This window comes from Hippocampus comes, unplaced genomic scaffold (assembly GCF_001891065.2).
Source record: "Hippocampus comes isolate QL1 unplaced genomic scaffold, H_comes_QL1_v1.1 scaffold151, whole genome shotgun sequence".
Taxonomy (NCBI): Eukaryota; Metazoa; Chordata; class Actinopteri; order Syngnathiformes; family Syngnathidae; genus Hippocampus; species Hippocampus comes.
This window is the reverse complement of record NW_017805591.1, coordinates 58,184-75,872: the sequence shown is the minus strand read 5'-3', so window position 1 is coordinate 75,872 and position 17,689 is coordinate 58,184. Positions and strand designations below refer to the sequence as shown.

At 40.3% G+C, this 17,689-nt stretch overlaps 1 protein-coding gene across 2 annotated transcripts in view; it reads right to left on the bottom strand.

Annotated features, from left to right (window-relative positions):
• arhgef18b (rho/rac guanine nucleotide exchange factor (GEF) 18b) overlaps positions 1-16,254 on the bottom strand; it is a 47,739-nt gene extending 31,485 nt beyond the window's left edge. Inside the window, exons 1-9 of one of the 2 annotated variants that reach the window (XM_019880209.1) lie at positions 16,129-16,254; positions 14,311-14,476; positions 9,963-10,150; positions 6,512-7,020; positions 5,224-5,386; positions 4,067-4,193; positions 3,359-3,413; positions 1,369-1,413; positions 535-609 (exon numbers count right to left, since the gene is read on the bottom strand). In XM_019880209.1, the coding sequence (XP_019735768.1) occupies positions 535-609; positions 1,369-1,413; positions 3,359-3,413; positions 4,067-4,193; positions 5,224-5,386; positions 6,512-7,020; positions 9,963-10,150; positions 14,311-14,476; positions 16,129-16,134 (1,334 nt within the window). In that variant the 5' untranslated portion in view covers positions 16,135-16,254. The remainder of the gene's footprint in view (positions 1-534; positions 610-1,368; positions 1,414-3,358; positions 3,414-4,066; positions 4,194-5,223; positions 5,387-6,511; positions 7,021-9,962; positions 10,151-14,310; positions 14,477-16,128) is intronic. The other variant, XM_019880210.1, reaches the window with a different exon arrangement.
• Positions 16,255-17,689: the final 1,435 nt, after the last annotated feature.

The window sequence follows — 17,689 nt, the reverse complement described above, 5'->3', positions numbered from 1 at the left end:
ACTTCACCTTTCTTGATTTCCAACCGGTCACAAACCTTTTTTGAAAACGAGAGCTACTTCACAGGTCTCGATTAATGGGATGGGCTACTGGTTCTGATACACACTTCTGAAATTGCAATGTTGCTCAAATGACCTGTGATTGTGTGCTTCGTCATAATTATAGCAATTTCATTCATCTATATATATATATATATATATATATATATATTTGCTACATGCACACACACTTTTGCACCCAGTGAGATATTGGTTTTCGAGGGTAAAAAAACCCAAAACAAAAACATTTTAATTATTTCCCCTGCTGCAATTATCACCGGCTGCGGCAGAGGTCACTGTTATGAATGCAGGCACGTTTTCAGCGTGTGTAACTCGGATGCAAATACTGAATACTGGGCTTTGTGTACTAAATAAGTTCTACTACTACGTCCACAATAAAGGTTAATTAATTTAAAACTGTAGAATAGAACGGGCACCTAAACAATTGCACCCAGCTCCTTGTCAGTCTTATTCAGCAACATGAAGAAGGGAACTTACTCATTGGAGAGGAACTCGTACCACGTGACATTTTCAGAATCTTTGTCATTGGCTTTGTTGTTCCTCTGTTTGGCTCTGTGGAACATAATAGCAATATTTTATCATGAGGAGCCTTCTGCTGAGCATCTTAGTTAGGGACAGCAAATGAAAACATGCAAAATATTGTGAGTGTTGTGAGAAAAGACTGTCAGTCTGTTTTCATCAGAATCAAGTCAATCACGTGTACAAACATATACAAGGCGTTTGAATTGATATGGTGTAGATAGAGAAATGTAGACACACTGTAGCAATCAAAACATCAACTTCATAATGTGAAATGAACATAAAAGAATACAATGTACAAGCAGAAATAGAGTGCATGTACGAATGCCATCGAGATTGCTGTGTCACTCAACTCATTTCATAAAATAACGCATTTCCTCAAATCGTGGCTCTTTCCCCAATGAGACACAGTGTTCATGTTTCGCTGAAGAGCAATACTGAATGCTTTCCTAAAAAAGATGCTCTTTCACACGTAACAGATTCCCGGGACAAAAGCAATAGATGCCTTCCATAAAAAATAAATAAATAAATAAAATCTACAATGAAGCAGGGCCATGGTAGGTGAACCGCAATATAGCAAAGGAACAGTGTTATAGATGATTTACCCATCTGCAGTTGAGTAAATACTCCCTTTAGCCACGACATGAGAAAATAAGATATTTTTGGAGTGTTCCCTTGCAAGGACCATATAACCTGGTGACATGCACGCACACACACACACACGCACAGTGCCTGAGACCGGTCACACATTGCTCCTTGCTCCTCGTTTTGAGCAGCCGCCTGTTTACTTACCCGTGGTACAACTTTAGCTCCTGCAGAACTTTCTGTACCATCAGCCTAAGACAAACAAGACACTGGGGCTGAGTTGGAGCAAAGCAAAGGAAAGGAAAGTAACTGACACATTCACACAAGTGCGCATCTACTCGAGACACACGCACACATACACACACACACACACACACGCACGCACGCCATCTAAGGGGATGGTGGGAGAGAGGACAGTAGTGGGAGGAGGTGGTTGCAGACACATGACATGGAGCAGAGATGTCAGCAGGGAATGGGGAAAGCCCCTCTGTGATGTGTTCTGTGGGAGGAGATGTCTGTTTGTATGAGAACATAACAAGCCGCAGATGCAGTACACCGTGTGCGCACCAGCACACAAGCATGACACAAGCGCACAGACATAACCGTTGTGTACCTTTCGGGCTACGACTCTCAAAGACGGCTGGTGACTTGAGTGAAATGGGGGAAAGGAGGGGGGGGTAGTTCTCTGGGGCGTTTGGCCTTTTTGTATTTTATACAGAGGTGTTGATTCAGTTGAGAAATATACAAAGAAACACGTCTGATGAATCCAGATACTTATTGGTGTCTTGCAGTTTGTGTGACTTCCTGTTCCTCTGGGAGGCGCCACTATCGGGCAATTATTCAGTTGGCCAATGGGGCAGTTTTAACTCTTGAAATGCAAGGTCATTTATTGTCAGTTAATTTTTTATCTCTGTACTTTAACTCATTTTGATGTTGTTTACAAAACATTTCCTTTTAAAACTAGCATGGTTAGAACTGATTAAATGTATTTAATTACGTGGTAGGATCTAACTAAGTACAGTACGTGGTCTTTCAGTATGGTATTCTTTTGGGTGGTAGTTTTCATTTCTTGTTTTTTTTTAGAGGGTGTCGTTGGAATACAATTTTAATCAATCAATCAGTCAGTCACCTTTTTTGAAGGCATGTATAGTTCATGACTTTTAATAGTTCAATCTCTTGTCAGTTGAAAATCCATTCGACCCTTGTGAGGACAAGCGGTTCATATTATGGATGTGATTGATGAGTAGTTGTACTTAACTAAAACATTTTAATCTGATTAATTTGTGAAGTTCAAATAGTGATATTCAATAGTTTATTCAGGAGTATCTGCGCTTGAATTTGCATTGAATTAATTTATTCATTCATTCACTTTAAACACCAATTATACTGTGCAGGGTCTCGGGGGTGAGCTGGAGTCTATCCCAGCTGACTTTGGGTGGAAGGCGCAGCACACCCTGAACTGGTCGCCAGTCAGTCGCCGGGCACACGGAGACAAAGAGCCATTCACACCCACATCCGCACCATCACTGAGTAGGAACCGATCCCACGGTGCTGGCACGCGAGTCAGGCGAGTGTACCACTACACCAACAGCGACTAGTGTTATTATTGTCATCATCATTCTGATCATCATTATTCTTCACTATTATTATTATTATGACTATGATGATGATGATGATAATGATTATTATTATTATGAAGAAAAAGAAGAACAAGGAAACCTGATGTACTGACGAAAAAACAATTAGCTGACGACTTGTCCATGTGAAGTCTTTTTGGGATAAGCTCCAGCTCAAACGTGACCCTAATGATAATAAGCGCTATGAGAAATTGATGGATGGATGGATGGATGTGTAGTGACTTCTACATATATAATTCACCACTAACTGCAAATGTGTGAATGCAATGTTTTTTCATATATAAACGACACACTCTCTCAGTGTGTGAACGTGAGAAATTGTCGCCCTCCTTGAGTTTTTACAATTTCCACAGATGGCATGTAGAATGAACAATGGGAGTCTTTTTTTGACAGTGCACAGTATCAGTTCCCCTAATGGGATCGAACTAGAAAACCAAAAGAGTTATCTTTTCAAGCATCGTTCAGCCTGATCAGATGGAGTCACATAGTCATGTACTGTAATACTCTGACCTCACTCGAGAGGGTTTAAGCACACTTCACTGATGACAGTGTCGACTTACATATGACTTTGCCCCTCATTGGAGTGCAGGTGTTCCTCAGGGTCAAACTCCTCTGCTACACCAGACAAGGAAAGAATGTTAACATGATGAAAGTGACTTTTTACTGTTTTCAACATGAGGGGTTTGCAAACGTTAAGGGTCAAAATTTTCACAGACACACGATTTCAGGTGGAAGGTGGCCTCCAAGTGCTCAGTTCAGAGCGGCCAATTTTACATTTTCCACAAGTGGAGATCTGCCTGCAGTTCTTTATAATGGTACATTCCGCACGTAGATCTCCTGCAGGGACTCCAGCGAGTCTGTTTATGTTTAGGCCATATGGACTGTGTTTGTCTCCACATCTGAGTTTAAAAGAAATGAGAGGATTCAGTTCCATTGGCCAGGAAGCAAATTGGCTGTGTTCACTCCCACAACAGCGCAAACACCTACAAGTGTGTCTACGAAAATACCAAAAGAAAAAAAAATCCACCCATGCGCACAGTTAGATTGCGCGTTTCACTCAACTTGTGCTGGGATATAGTTGCAGTATTATGACATTAAAATTAAATGAAGGAAGAAAGTCCAATGTCAACAATTGAACTGCAAAAGCTCAACTTAAAAAGAGGACTGTATTAAAAAAATATAAGCTAAGCGATGGCTTGAAGGACCGCTGTGTTGTCCGGAGCCCAGTTTGCCAAGCCCTGCTCTACACGTGTTACAGTCAAACCCACCTCCTGCTGCCCTCGCAGCCTGTTTGGATGTCTGCACAATACGAGAGATGTGTGCTGCACGTGAACATTCATCCGTGGCAAGGATCTCCGAGCGGGAATACACTTGCTTGCCGGGAACGCCATCAGTCTGAAATGTTTGCAAACATAACCAGCGATAGATCAGAATTGTGCATTCAGGGTTTATAGAGGTTGTCGCAAGGGTTGCCAATACAGCACAATGAGTTTAAATGTTTTGATTTGAGTCTGGATTAAAAAAAAAACAAAAAAAAAAACAATTGCTGTGAACTGCTCCTGAGCCCATTAACCTCACTTACGTCATAAAAAGTGCAACCAAGTACACTTTCATTTCTTAATTTTATGTTGGTCACAATTAAAGAGCCATAAGACCAATAAGACCACATACATTCTCAGGATTAGTTGCATTGAAAATAAAATGTGTTTGCATGAAACTGACAGACTATTGGGGAAAGTTTGAGATTTTATATTTGTCAGTATTCAGTGCATCATACAAAACAAGCTTTCAATACCTGTTTAAAAAAATTTTTCATTCTATTTTCTGCCGTGTAATTGAAAAAATATATGCATGCATATCCTGCATTATAGAGTATGAACAAATGTAACAGGAAAGTTACCAACAGGTGGCACTGTAGGGCTCTCCCTGCAGCTGCACACCTGTTGGTCATTAGGTAATTAGTGGCTTTAAAAGGACTCCCAGCCCGAACAATCATTGTCGGGTCATTGTTGCTTTGTGCTACTGTCATGTTTGTTTGTTGCTGTTTGCGGTCATGTTTGTTTCAGTCAGGTTTTGGTCATTGTTATGTTTTGTCTTCGGTTATGAGTTTTGTTTGATACTTTGGACTTTGTTTGTTTTGGATTTAGTTTTCTGAGTTTTAATACAATCTTTCAAGTACACCCTGCTCCTCCCTCCTGCCTGCTTTTTTGGGGTCCACCACCACCTCGCAAACGTGACAATGACAATGTATTACCGGTAGTTCCAAGTGTTCGCTCCATAGTGCATACGATTAATATTAAGTGAAGGGATGTGACGTAATGAAGAGTCCTTTTTTTTCATTACACTGTCAATAAAGTATCACTGTATTTTGAGTGTCGTGTTAAAAGTTAGCTGCATCCACGTGACACAATTTCAGCCACTGTACCTTAGCGGTGGGAGAGGAGACCCTTTCCTTGGGACCGTCTGTTTCCTCCAGTGAACAGGCAATGCAACTGTCAGTCTTCTGCTGGGTGGACTGGAAGGGATCATTGTGCTCTTCTTCATCCTCATCTCCATCGCTGTCCACGGCAATGGTGTCGAGACTCAGTCTGACAAGCATCGACACAAGCAGGAGTAAATATTGTCATTCAAACCAGTATCCTCTTCTCTTCTAACTCATCAAACAACCACTCACACACACGTTCACACCTCTGGACAAAGTGAATTTCATGGAAAAAAATTAACTTTGGTTCGGACCTGAATAAAGTCTGAATACATGTTTGCTTGACTCACTTTTGTTACCACACAAAATAATATGGCCCTTTTCATCAGAGACTGCCGTCGTGTAAAAAGCCTACACGCCTCTGTTCAGGGAAGTTTAAAAAAAAACCCTCATAACTGTGCTGTAGTGAGAATAAATTACTTATATTCAAACAAATGTTAAATGGGAGTCAGCACACAATTGTCACCATTTAAAGTGCCAGTGGTTAAATCCAAATCAAGCTCTGATGTTCTACTTTTTAATTTTTCCATCAGGAGAAATGCCTTAACTAACAAACAAAAAAAAAACATCCACAAACCGGCTACGGTCTTGTTTTTTTTTTTTTAGTTACAGGTTTGTGTCATTTCAAACATGAGAACCGACGGAGCACTGACCTCTGCTGAGACTTACAAATCTGGATTCTGGACTCACGGGAAAAATTTATATAATACATATGTTGGCCCCTTTGGCCCAGTAAGGCAGCGTGGTGCACTCGTGGTTTGCATGTCGGCCTCACAGTTTAAATTTTCAGGATTCGGATCTCAGCTGAGGCCTTCATGTGTGGGGTTTGCGTGTTCCTTCTGTGCTTGTGTGGATTATCTCTTTGTACGATGACTTCCCCTCGCATTCCAAAAACCTGAAAGCCATCCATTTTCTCGTGCTTCTGACTCAAACATGAAGTGGTCGCCGGCCAATTGCAGTGCAGCAAAAATGTGCAAGACTCTAAACTGACCATATGTGTAAATGTCAGTATGAATGGTCATTTGTCTACATATGTCTTGTGATTGGCTGACGACCAGTCCAGGGTGTAGCCCACCTCTCACGACATCATCTGACTGATAGATACCCATCATAAAAAAAGTCTTAATTAATATTCTGAAAACATTAGACATGATTTTGAAAAGAATATGGGACACACTGAGTGATGGAGAATACAGTGATAAGTATAGATAAGAAATGATGAGAGCAGTACCTCCTTCCCAGGTTGATGGGCGCAAGGGGGACACCCCAGCTGTGTCTTCGCGAGGTCGACATGGATCTCACTAAATTAGGAAAACTGTCGACGTCAACATCTCCATTTAAACGCACTGTGTTTCCATGGTTACATGATTCTCTTTCGGTGGGACTTGCTTCCATTGATCCCAACAGTCCGTCCAGATCAATGGTCACGCTCAGACCAACTCCCAGGTCGAAGGAGTCGTGGCTGTCAATCACACAGCTCGGCAAGAGTTTGGGGCTCAGCTGGGTAACCACAAGAGGGCCGGGCGCTTCTTCGGATGATGCTCGCTCAGTCAGATGGGGCGCTATGGTCTGGGGGGCCAGCTCGGGACTGCTGGTTTTCAACGGACCGTCGAGATTCATGTCCAGGTCTCTGAAGTAGTCCGAGTCTCCAAAGGAAGAGCTAAGACCTTGCAGGTCATCCGTGCTGCTGCTCACCTCCACACCTTTCACCTCAGACTCGCTCACTACAGACGATTCATCCTGCAAGGGAAAAGGACAACTGGTGGCAAAAGCACTCACACTTTGTTCTAAAGCACAGGTGTCAAACTCAAGGCCCAGGGGCCAGATCCGGCCCGCCACGTCATTCATTTTATGTGGCCCGGGGATGCAAATCAAGCATGTCAACTTGCATGACGCTTGCTAAAACCTCGACCAAAATTTAACATTTTCATATGTAATAAATAAGAGACATATTGTAAGCATTTTCTTGTCACGAAAGCCCTCATTATAGTAACTTAAACAATAGTTGAATAAACCGTTATTATTGACGTCTTTTATTTGGTCATAATGGCCCTCCGAGGAAAACGGTAACTCTAATGTGGCCCACGAGAAAAATGAGTTTGACACCCCGTTCTAAAGTATAGAAGTAGAGCTACTTGTGGAAGACTTTGGTAAAAAAAACAAAAATTGTACTGATACAACTCCTGTACTACAGTCACAAAAAAGTACAAATTCCGAAATGTACAAAATTGTAGACCTATTTTGATAACATGGCAAAAAAAAAAAAAATGCTTTTACAGAGTGCTCGTACTAGTTCAATGAGCTAGTTCGCGTTGGCTCGACTTTTATGCTATCAAAACACGTTCCCATAGCTTGCTAAGCTATAGTAGGGAATAAAAGGTATTGATATCTGTTTTAAAATGTAGAGTATACAGTAAAAATGCATTAGAAAAATAAATACTCATGGAAAGATACTTGAAGTCCGTTGTAAGTACGGTAGTGTAGCTACAACACCACTAAATTGATTCCCACCACCCTTATAATTGGAGATGTTTATTTATTTATGTATCTCTTTATGTATTTATGACTGCATACTGTACCCTTTTCAAACGATCTAGAAAAAAGTGTTTTAAAAAAACAAAAAACGTACTTTGTTGAAACAAGTTTTAAACAACAAACATTATAGCACCACCCTTGCCTCAAAAATGGTTTGTTCTGCCCAATCCCTCCCACAGCTTCCTGACAGGGCTTTGAGCGCAAGATATCAAAAAGCAATGCACTACCTTCCAGTGATAAACAGTTGTAAAGTACTGGACCTGGCTCAAACCAGGACACAGTTTATGTGTGACATTTCTTAACGACTATTCATCACGAACACTGTGGTAATAGTGCTTTGTTGACAACACTATTATCATTACCCTTCCTCATTTTTGTTGCATTGAATCAAAGGTCACCGTTTATGCTGTTTGGTGACAGGTCAGACACATTCCAGGTGGCCGGAAACAGCACCGTTGTCTCATGTTTGAAGTGGAATGAGAGAAGCTTGCACTTGTGTCACAAGCATGTGTTGTTATTAAAACAAAAGGTATCACTGACAAGCTACCGGTTACTAACCAGATGACTATTAATTAGCATTAAAACTTTTATTAGCACACAGAGAAAGGGAGGAGCAAAGAAAGGATTCTATGTTTTAAATGTTTCCCGTTGTTGTGTTTTACATGTTATGCATTACATTTCACATTAAAGTACAAGGTCAATTTTTGGTACTTTTAGTACTCACTGGTTTTCCGGTTTACTTCAGAAAAAATTAATACCGCTAATGTGTATGTATGTACAAGGTACTAAGGTATCAAATTTCAACGATAGTAGGGTAACTGTATGTTTGTTTTATAAATTGACTTGATGGTTTTGTCACAGACTGGAAAAAAAAAAGGTGTGATGCTTCTCTTTCTTCAATGCGGCGATGGAATTGCATTGAAATGTTGAAAAAAAGAGTACCATTTCTCTTGGCCGGGAGCTCAACACTCCTAAACCTCTCATCCTAGAACCGCTCCGGATTTGTCCTTCATTGTTTCTCATCAAGGAAGCCCCAAGACCTGATTCATTGTCTGCAGTATCAGGCACACAATTTACATTTACAGTGTTGTCAAACTGCACTGCATCATTGTGACAGCTTTTTCTAACATTTCGGTTTTAGCTGCACTTCCCCGTATGATGCACTGCACTTCTACACCACTGCAAACTATTGTAATAAACATCAATCCATCCTCCGTTTTCGATAGCACTCGTTCTTATTAGGGTGACGGTTGCGTTGGAACCTCTCCCAGCTGACTACAGGCAAGAGGCAGGGCACACCCTGGACTGGTTGAGTGCGAGGTTAAGTTTTAATTCGTTATTGTTCTTAAAGTGGAATATAGAAAAAAACAATGTAACTGTGTACAGTAATGCAAAGTAACTGAAACTGTATTTCACATTTATGAAACTAAATCAGACTGACTGTGATAGTGAAAATGTCCTTTGTCTTTGTCAAGTCATTTCATACGTGACTTTTTGCAGATCCATAATGTGTGCACATTAACTTGTATATATATATATATATACATACATACACACACAGAGAGAGAGAGATAGCTCGCTCTAGCTAGCTAGCTAGCTAGCTAGCTAGATCGATATACAGTAACCCTAAAACAAATAAAAACTGAGCTTAAACAGATAGTTTTGAAAAAATAGAAACTAATTAAAACTAACAAACCCTCTCTGAAAACTAATCAAAACTAATTGAATTGATAAAAAACTCGAGTTAAAACTAAATAAAAACTAGAATGAAAAATCCCAGTTTGTTCAGCAGTGTAAGTGGTGTCATCCAAATACAATGCAGGCAAACTATTTGTTATGATGAGGCATCGCCTCTTTTAGCAAAGTGGAATGTTGATATAATTGATGAATCTGTCGATTATTTTGAATCGATAAACCAGATAAAAAAACAAAACATGTTTTAATGTTCATCCCTTTATACAACAAGAGGACATTATTTCAAATTGACAGCGCTGAAAATGCACAAACCTAAATTCTGAGATTTGAGTCTTGGCTCAGGCTTCTCCCCGTTTTCAAAAGGTTGCATTTCAGATTGAGTCAAGACTATGTTCCCTGCAATTAAATGCCGACCAGTCCATAACATATCCTCTGTATTAAATATCAAATACCTGATCCTCGTTGGTGCCCTCCGAAAAGACAACCTCAGTGACGGAGGGAGGCGATGGAGAGGGCGAGGACATTGTCCCCGCAGGAGCGGGAAGTGCAACATGTGGTCCACTCCACGGTCCACTCGCTTGTTTACTAGCACGTCGACTTGTTTGTCCAATTGGTCCGCTGTGTGGCTTGCACTCAGAGGCTGAAAAATAATGAATGAAAAAGTTCAATGTGTAGGTAGGATCACCTCGTTGCCTGTCAATCATAAGTGACCATAATTCAATTTGTATTGTTTTGACAGAACTCAAGTATTGGATCTCATTAGCCTGTGGTGCGTGTTTCAAAAGTGCGCTAACCTTTTCATATTTCAATCGAAATGTCTGAAAACTCTGTTTGGGCGTCATGTCAAGGTTTCCATGGCGATTTAAGCCACACCATCAGCGGAGGGGAAAGCCACAGTTATGACAGCTTACGTAAGTCGTATTTCATAAGAGCGTTTCCCGTGAAGCCAAGCTTGAGACTAAGCCAGCCTGGCTCCACACGTCTTCACTCTTTTTTTTTTCTACTTGAATTCAGCTGACCAGCTTGTTTACCTTCTCCCCAAAAGGTCATATGATGTACTTATTAGTGTGGAAAAGTCAGAAACATTCCCATATAAAACACAATACCTGACACTCCAAAATACATCTGCAAGTACAATGCAATACAATACAACACATCTTTATTTAGATAACACTTTCATAACAGCTGCAGCTGTAACAAAGCGCTTTACAGAATAGTGAATATAAAATAACAATTTATGGGATTATAACACAACACTTAACATAAGACATGGACATGCAATCTTAACCACTTTCCCCTCATACGCTTTGTGGTTTGTCCTTTCACCAGTGGATCAGGGACGTCCTGCTCAAAATGTGCACACGTCTGATCCAAGTTAACTTTGAAAGGAAACAAGAATCTGTCACTTCCACTGACGAAAAAAGTGATGGGTTCGCTTCTCCTGCACCAATGTAAATCCGCTTCAATTCCAAGCGCTCAACTCTCAGGTCCAAATATATATCCGCACTGTACGCCGACACTCCTCTCTCCACATCTTTCTGTAATTGTTCCGCATAACATAAAAAGGGAGCTTGTGTAGCACTCACGGCACTCACACATGTTGAGAAACGCCTTATTCGATGAGACTTCAGCTCAGTGAGCCACAAGTGTTTAGATTTTACCTTGGCTTTTTGGACGGCACTGGCCACATGAGGGTACCACACTGCACCAACTGAAACTTTTTTTTTTTTTTTCAAACAAGCTACAAGTAATTCAGTAGTAAATAATTAAATAACAAAATAATGAAATGAAGAATATATTACTTAATTTAAGCAGAAGTATCTGCAAAGAATGGGAATATTTCCTCAAACAAGTAAAGATAGCCAGCCTAAAAAAAAAAAAAACCCCACCAGCATTGTGTTACAACTTGTGTGTTTATATCTAAACAGATGTCGTATTGCATTCACAAAAACTGCCCGGTAAGAACAAATATCTTGGCAGAAAATGACCAAGCATATTTTGCTTTAATTGAACATATTTTAATTGATTCATATTTTTTTTCCAATGTTGTGACATCAGGATAAAATGATGAGAACCACAGAAAACCGGCTGACTAATCCATTTAAGGCTGCTTCAGAAAATGTAGTTTGCACTGCACTTTGTGGACTTTAATATTAACTTCGTCATCAGTCCTTTTGTTTTTCCCCTGTGTGCATTTATTATTGTACTGTAACTTCATCAGAGCAGCTTTCATGTTGTAAAATCAAATGCAGACAGGCCCGGGCAGCAAGACACAATAAACCGCAAACATGGCAGCCAGAGAGACGCCAGGTAAACCCAGCGTCAGACACGCTGACATACTGGACCGTACATTGACTGTATTTTCTATAAGACTGCATCACAAGCATTTATAAACATGGCAGCTTGCAAAACGCCTTTTATGGTCGCTCATGTGTAACGGATAATACATCACACCACCATCAAACGCGTGCGTGCGTACGTGCGAGCGTGCGTGTGACCGTGTGTGCGTATGTGTGTGTGTGTGTGGGGGGGGGGGGTGGTCTTGTTATTGTCAGCTTAGTCTCCACTTCACTGCAAGTGATCTGCTGCTGGATTCAATGTCATCAAGAGTAAATCACTTTTACAAAATCTCCTGAGACAACACATTGAATGTTGGATTCTGTCACCTCCTTTTTTACAAGTTTATCTAGTTCACGGTTTATCTTTTGTAGACATAATCATATTTGTTCTAATTTACAAATCGTATTAGATGTCGGGGAGACCGAGGCTTGACTTCACACTTTTTACATGCTTGAAAAGTTCTTGGAATCAATCCATCAGATATAAACAAAATGTGTACCTGATGAAAGACCAAAGTCTCAGGGAAATATTTTATATTCATGTCATTTTCATATTTTGCGTCAGTACCGGACAATCCCCATTTTTTGCCCCACCACAGGGTAAGTTGTCTCACAATATGGTGCCGGATGGTGCTGGATTTTACAACTAATAAAACAAGGCCAAAATTATTTGCTTTTTTTCCTTTGTTTTACCTGAAAATGAACATTGAAGTCCGGAACAGAAAATGTTCATTATTGAGCTTGGAAATATTCATTGAATTGAACACAACCCTTAATCATATAAAGTACCGGTCGGTCCTCAACCCCCGGGCTGCGAACTGGTACCGGTCCGTCGGTCATTTGGTATCGGGCCGCACAGAAAGAATAAATAACTCACATTACTTCCGTTTTATTCATTTCGGAATCTGAAAGCTGGAGGATTAAATCGCAAGTGAATGATTAAGAACAAAAACAGTACCTATACTGCATTCCAGGTATAGTAAAAACCTACTGTAAGAAATGAATAAATAATTCAAATCACAACAACAAACAATGGTAAAAGCAACCACAAAAAAAAAAAAAAAAAGAGCAAAAGAACAAAAAGGAAACGGGCAGCTGAACGTTCATCGGTGTGCCGAGCAGCATGACAATCACAAGAGGAACTTTTGATGGTCGTCATGTGATTAAAACATGATCACATAATGGCTACCTCCGCCAAAATGTTTTCTTGAAATGTCATTTTACTCGGCGTTTTCGTTATAACCACATGACGGCAAACGTTTTCATCCCGATTCAACTTGTTGGGTACTCATCAGTTATCATTACAGCAGCCATTGCTGAGTGCCTGATCTTATTTATATTGTGGTTGCCATTCAAATGATATTTTAAACGTAAAAACCAAACATTAAAAAAAAAAAAATACATTTTCGAATAACTGCGGAGAAAAGTTTATATCTCAGCAGGTCCTGACCAAACTCATCCATGCATTTGCAATTAATTCAAAATGCTGCAGCTCGAGTCCTAACTCAAACCATATAAATGGATCATATGATCCCAGTCATTACACTGGCTTGCAACTTTTAGTACCTAACGCTCATTGAATGTAAACGACCGAGAACTCTGAGAACATCAGAGACCGCTCTACTCTCTATCCCGAGAGTCTGAACTAAATATGGAGAAGCAGCATTCAGCTTCTATGCCCCGCATATGTGCAACAAACTCCCAGAAGAGTGTTGATCAGGCAAGACACTTGAGTTTCTTTAAATCAAGGTTAAAAACCCATTTGTTCACGTTTGCTTTTAATTAGATGATCTTCAATGATGGTTGAACCAATGGATCAGCGTTGAAGCAGAAATCAACGTCGTTGCAATATTTTTAGGTCTTTGTTTCTTTTTTTCCTTGTTTGAATGCCTTTGGGTTTTTTTTATGTCTTTGTAAAGCACTTTGGGTCACTTTGCTGTTGAATTGTGCAGTACAAATAAATTTGCCTTGCCTTGCCTTCCTTGCCTTTGTGGGCCACATACAATGATGTGGCGGGCCAGATATGGCCCTTGGGCCTTTGATTTGCCACCTGTGATATAATGGGTAATGTCATAGTGGCTGACATTTCAAATTGTGGTTTTGTGTGTGTGTGTGTGTGTGTGTGTGTGTGTGTGTGTGTGTGTAAGCTACAACCTGAAAACTCGTGTGAGCAAACTCGTGTGAGCTCTCAAAACAGCTTTGATGTTCTACCTCGTGCTTGGATGCACATCTAACACTTCCTGTTTGTTTCTGCTCCGCCATATTGCCCCAATGCTAACATATTGCGCACAACTGCCGCCCATTCAACAATGACACGAGATTAGGCCTTGCTTGTCCTCAAATAAATGTGTTTCCATGCAAAATTGATGCTAATTGATTGGACTAAGTTCACCCAACATCGAGTCTTGCAAGGTCCCAAAAAGTCAGTCGAAAAGAAAATGCCGCCAAGTTGGACACATACCTCTCTTGAAGGACCACCTTTTCATCCAGAGCTTGGAGAAGGAGGGCCAGGAGTTGTTGAGTGGAGCGTCCGCCATGCGAGCAGCGCTGTGGAGGTCAGCTGGAACTGTGGCACGCTGCTGCTGTTGCTGCTGCTGCTGCTGCTGCTGCTGCTGTGGTACCGGCAGCTGAGGAAGAGGAGGGGGGAGGCAGAAGAAAAGGAGGAGTGAACGTCAGGGGAGGAGAGCAGGAGGGGGTTTGCTGCTGCTCTCAGGGATTACCTCAAACTAATAACATCCAATAAAAGAGGCTGGATTAAAAAAAAAAAAAAAAAAAAAAAACATTTTAAGAGTGGCAGAGCCAGCAAGGCCTTTTCTGCTGGCCTAAACATTATTGGAAGCAGTTACCATTTATGATCACCTAATTCTAATATTTCTTCCATGAATTTGCATCAATACACGGTTTATTCTCTTCATTTGCGAGTGTTTCTCCCGGATGCATTGCTTCTGGTCTGGTGTGGCGGTTGGATTTTTCATCTAATCAAACTTCAGCCTTTGTGTGTTACCAAGTCAATCCGATCGGCGCAAGAACGACTACGTTTATTTTGCACTCGACAGATTCTCCATATTAATTTAAAAAAAATACAAATAAAAATAATACTAAAACTGATAATAACTACACTAAAATGAAGCATTTTCTAAAACATACACACACCAATAAAAACAAATGTGCTCTAAAAAAATCATTAAAAGTAACTACATTTAATTAAAAAAAAAAAAAAACTCATCAATGACATAAAAATTAACCAAAATGAAAAATCCCCCCCCCCCCAAAAACGGTTATAAACCTGATTCACACCAATGGACAATTTACAGTCTTCAGTGAACCTAACATGCACCATCACAAGGAGAACGTGCAAACTCCCTTTTTTGTGTGTGTTCAACATTAAATATAGTGGTTTACCTTTTACGGGCTTGCTACGCTATATTGTGGATTTTTGTGCAATTTTGCATGCTTTTTTGATTAAAAAAATTTTTTTTTTAAATCTTACAACCCAGATTGTGTCCGAATTGACTTCCTGTATTGACCTCCATCTCATTTATAATGAACACGTGGGCCTGCTATGCTACTGTCTTTTATTGTTGGCCTTTATGGTGATCCCGAATATTTTTGAGGTGGTACTTGGTATATAAAAAGTTTGAGAACCACTGCTGTCCACCAATGGATGATGAAGAACATAAACCACTTGACTTGAAACCACAATCGTGCTTAAAGAATGTAGCAATAACTCATGTGCTTACTTTTTGACCAATGCCTTTTGGGCAGCCCAATTACAATCAAGCTCTCAATCTACAATTTGCCTGATGTGTGCTTCTTCAATGAAGATTCAAAATTGCTTCGGATCAAGAGGGAAAACAAAAGAAAACATATCATTCCCGCTTGAGAGATTACGCAGTTTTCGTAAAATGACACATGAACTGAAAAAAGGAAGTGTGCCTTATGAAAGGCTGTGGACCAGTCAAACATTATATTCTCAATTTATTCTGTAATGAGAAAAAAAAAACAACCAGCGTACGTACGTTTTAAACAAAGCTGTGTCTATCGAAGACAACTTTAAGCTGGTAACTAAATGGTCGCCACCTTTCTTGTGTAATACGCAGGATGAGTGTCAAATTGAGTAGTGTGCACATGGAGTGGAAAAACTCCGGGCACTTTCCCACAGTGAGGGCAGGCACAAAAACATTCTCACATCCAAGACTCCTCACCGCTTTAACATAGATAACACATAAAAGAACATCGTGGTCACACACTTTTTTAGCATCCGTCAAAGTGTACTTACTTCCATTTGAAAGGAGGTGCGAGGGTGTTCTGTTCCGACTTTGTCCTCACACTGATTGACGATGATGACTGGCAGCCAGAGATTGAGTCAGGGCAGTTTCCTCTTTGGGTCGTTCTGCACAAAGACACAACAAACTGTTTTCATCCACTGGTGGATTTCCTCATGTGTGACACACACACACACACACACACACACACACACACACACACACACACACACACACACACACACACACACAACTTGCAGCTTTGTGCACGTCCGCTTGTACATTGAGCAACATGGTTATGATGGCATATTGATTGATTGATTGACTACATAGTGTACATGCTAAACTACAGTTCACAACTCTCTGATGTACTTTTTAACTTCAAAAAGTTTTTTGGGGCCCCACTCATTCCTTTAATCTGGCCCACCAAGCATTTTACTTTATCAAGAGGCCGATAATAGGTATAAAATAATTTAGCTCCATGTTGCCTAAAATATGTTCATTCAACTGTATTTACAGTATTATTTTCTAGTGACTTGTTGTAAATGACTAAATAAGATCCGAGTAAACAATATAAAACACTTTCTGCAGTTTTCTTTTGAATTCATGTGTTGACTATAATTACGGTAAGAAAATTCTAACTATTTGACAAAAACAATTTTTTTTGTCTATAAGTTATGCAGCCCATTTTAAAAATCAAATATGACCATCAAACAGAAATGTTTGCCCAGCCTTGGGCTAAATACAAAGATCGTTTCAGTTAAATGGGATCAAATGTACACAATGATGACAAGAATTCATAAGGCTTTCCAAGCTATTGTATGCCTAGTGGACATCGGAACCCCATACAGGTGAAACTGAACTTTGACGTCAACAGAAGAATATCAAAAAGTCAACATGAGGATGAAACCCATTTATTCGTGAAGTCCCCATCAGTCCTTTTGATCATTAGGGTGTCAAGGAGATTGATAACGTACCTGTCAAAGAAGGGTGCCTCTGGGAACAGACTCTGGCAAAAAAGAGCTGTTTTTTTTCCTTCATTGCCCTTTCTTCCTTTAACTCTGAAGGCAGTCTTGCCTTGGGGAATGCCAAGTCCAAATCTTGACCAGTTGGTGCAGTCAAGACAAAGATCTGCAATCCAGTTGGGTTTGGATGACCTGGTACAGACTGGGATTCAAACAGTAAATGCGACCGTTTGCTCGTCACAGCAGAATGTTCCGGTTTAGGCAGACTCAGACATCCTTTTGTCAAGAGCAGCAAGGACTGGCAGTAAAATTCTCTCCGTTTCCGAGGATGACTCCTTATCTTGTCATTCAAAAAGAACAGAACCAAATGGAATAAATAACTGCAAACAACATTTCAAGCCAAAATTTTCCCGGCAAAAAGTACAGGACACTTAACTTTCCCTCTTCCTATAAAATGTGCTTGCACAGAGGTAAGCCATTTTCCTCTATAAAAGGTCCCACCCCTTCACATTTGGTCCCAGCGTAAAGCCCTAAATATCCTCTGTAGACCACAAAACTGTATGCATGTATATATTTTTTGCTGAATCAACGTATGTATTTATATTACGCA